The following is a 1,777-nucleotide window of genomic DNA, read 5'->3' as shown; positions in this document are numbered from 1 at the left end:
ATTTTCCCCCAGTGAAATTCTCAAAGAACAAATCTACCTGTGGCTATAGATCTAAGATAAGAAATTCCTGGCTAAAAGAGAGAAAGACGAGTTCTTTTGATAAAATTTACCCAATTTGTCCTCACACATCCCACTCCTGGACTCACAGTGCTGAGAAAATCATTTTCATAATCTGCAGTTAAAGGCACTTCTCCAGGGTGCGTAGCTGAAGAAAATATCCATATCATTGTGCTTTGCTTAGAACTCTCTCAAGCCAAGGCTGTGAGTCACTAGGATTACTGTCTAAGAATAAAAACATCTTTAAAGTGCTTTGGTTGAATTTTGTCTTACCCACAATATTAGAGAACTGAGATTTCTTTTATGCTTATTAAACAGATAAACGAGAGGGACATTTCCTCAATTTCTTCCACTGAGCATGCCAACACTCAGCCGGAAGTCCATCCCTGTGAATTAGCACAAGGGGGCTGAAGACTGCATAACCATGGACCAGGAATTTTTGAATAATCAGTATCTCAGAATCGTTTTGAGATAAGTCTGAAGAGAGACTTAAAAATAGAGATAAAGCACAGTCAGTCCAATAGAAAAAAGCAAAACAGAGCATCAGAAGGAGGACACTCTGGGCAGCTCTCAGCTCAGGGGGAGTTCTGTAGAGAAGCTTGGCCTTCTGAAGGTAGAGGACCTGCTGGTGGTGCTTATGGAGAAGAGATACCATGTAGCCACTGGCCCCTCCCATGGCTCCCTGAAACACTGCATCTCTCAGGACCATGAGTGGGAGAACAAGCCACTTTGTTTTCTGACTTTCTAGCGAAAAATAACAATAGTTGTCACCATTTTCAAGCTGTGACATATTCAAGTTTATACTTGTGATGGAGTGGATTAGGTTCACACTTATTAAAGCATTGAGTATCCAAAAGAATGAAAAGAATGGAAGGATGTGCCATGCAGACTTAGGTCTGAGCCTCCTCCACCCAGATGCGCTGGGACTGATGATGATGGCTTGGACCACAGTGAGGAGACTGCTGGTGCAGATGGAGACACCGCGGGCCACCCTTGACAGGTAAACGATGATCTTACAGCCTATGTCATCTAGGAAGTTTCTCAAACCAAAAGCTGCTATTGTCTTTGGCAATCCTTTAGCAAGAAGGATTATGATGTTTGCAAAAGCCAAGTGGATGAGAATAAGGTGTATGGGTTTCTTCTCAGGGCCTCTCCACCAACTGAACATATAATTCATAGAAACAGTAATGTTTCCCAGAGTGCCAAGCACAGTCATGAAGAAGAAAACTATTTCGTTAATTATCTTCAAAACCATTTCTTCCTTCTTAGGTAGAAATACTTTTTTCCACGCTGTAAACACTTTTCAAAAAAGCATCAGTAATGCTAGACATGGATCTGAAAAACACATTTTGCACAATGGCATTTTCTAGTGTGCAAGAGGTAGCAATGGAAACATGTAATGTTTCAGAATAGATCCTTGAAATGCCTCCTTTTCCCCACTGTGGACTCTGGGATATTGTGTGTTCTTTAACAGATGAGTTTGGTAACTGCTATTCAAAAATCTAAAGTTTCAAAGGAGATTTTGAATTTTGAGCTGTGCACTAGCAAAGTTGACTTGGTTTTGTGTGTGTGTGTGTGTGTGTGTGTGTGTGTGTGTGTGTGTGTGTGTGTGTATGTGTGTGTGTGATTGTGTATGTGTGTGTGTGTGTGTGTGTGTCTGTCTGTCTATTTATGTGCATGGATTATCCTAGTTAATTCTCAACATAGCTGAATTGAACTC

At 41.0% G+C, this 1,777-nt stretch overlaps 1 protein-coding gene across 1 annotated transcript; it reads right to left on the bottom strand.

The window, feature by feature from the left end:
• Positions 1–275: 275 nt before the first annotated feature.
• Positions 276–1,312, bottom strand: LOC143273188 (putative vomeronasal receptor-like protein 4). Its single transcript, XM_076571561.1, has one exon. It carries the CDS (start codon positions 1,310–1,312, stop codon positions 368–370), a length of 945 nt encoding a protein of 314 aa, XP_076427676.1. The 3' UTR covers positions 276–367.
• Between the last annotated feature and the right edge of the window lie 465 nt (positions 1,313–1,777).

This window comes from Peromyscus maniculatus, chromosome 5 (genome assembly GCF_049852395.1).
Source record: "Peromyscus maniculatus bairdii isolate BWxNUB_F1_BW_parent chromosome 5, HU_Pman_BW_mat_3.1, whole genome shotgun sequence".
Taxonomy (NCBI): domain Eukaryota; kingdom Metazoa; phylum Chordata; class Mammalia; order Rodentia; family Cricetidae; genus Peromyscus; species Peromyscus maniculatus.
Note: the sequence above shows the minus strand (reverse complement) of the source record. Positions and strands in the feature narration are given on the sequence as shown.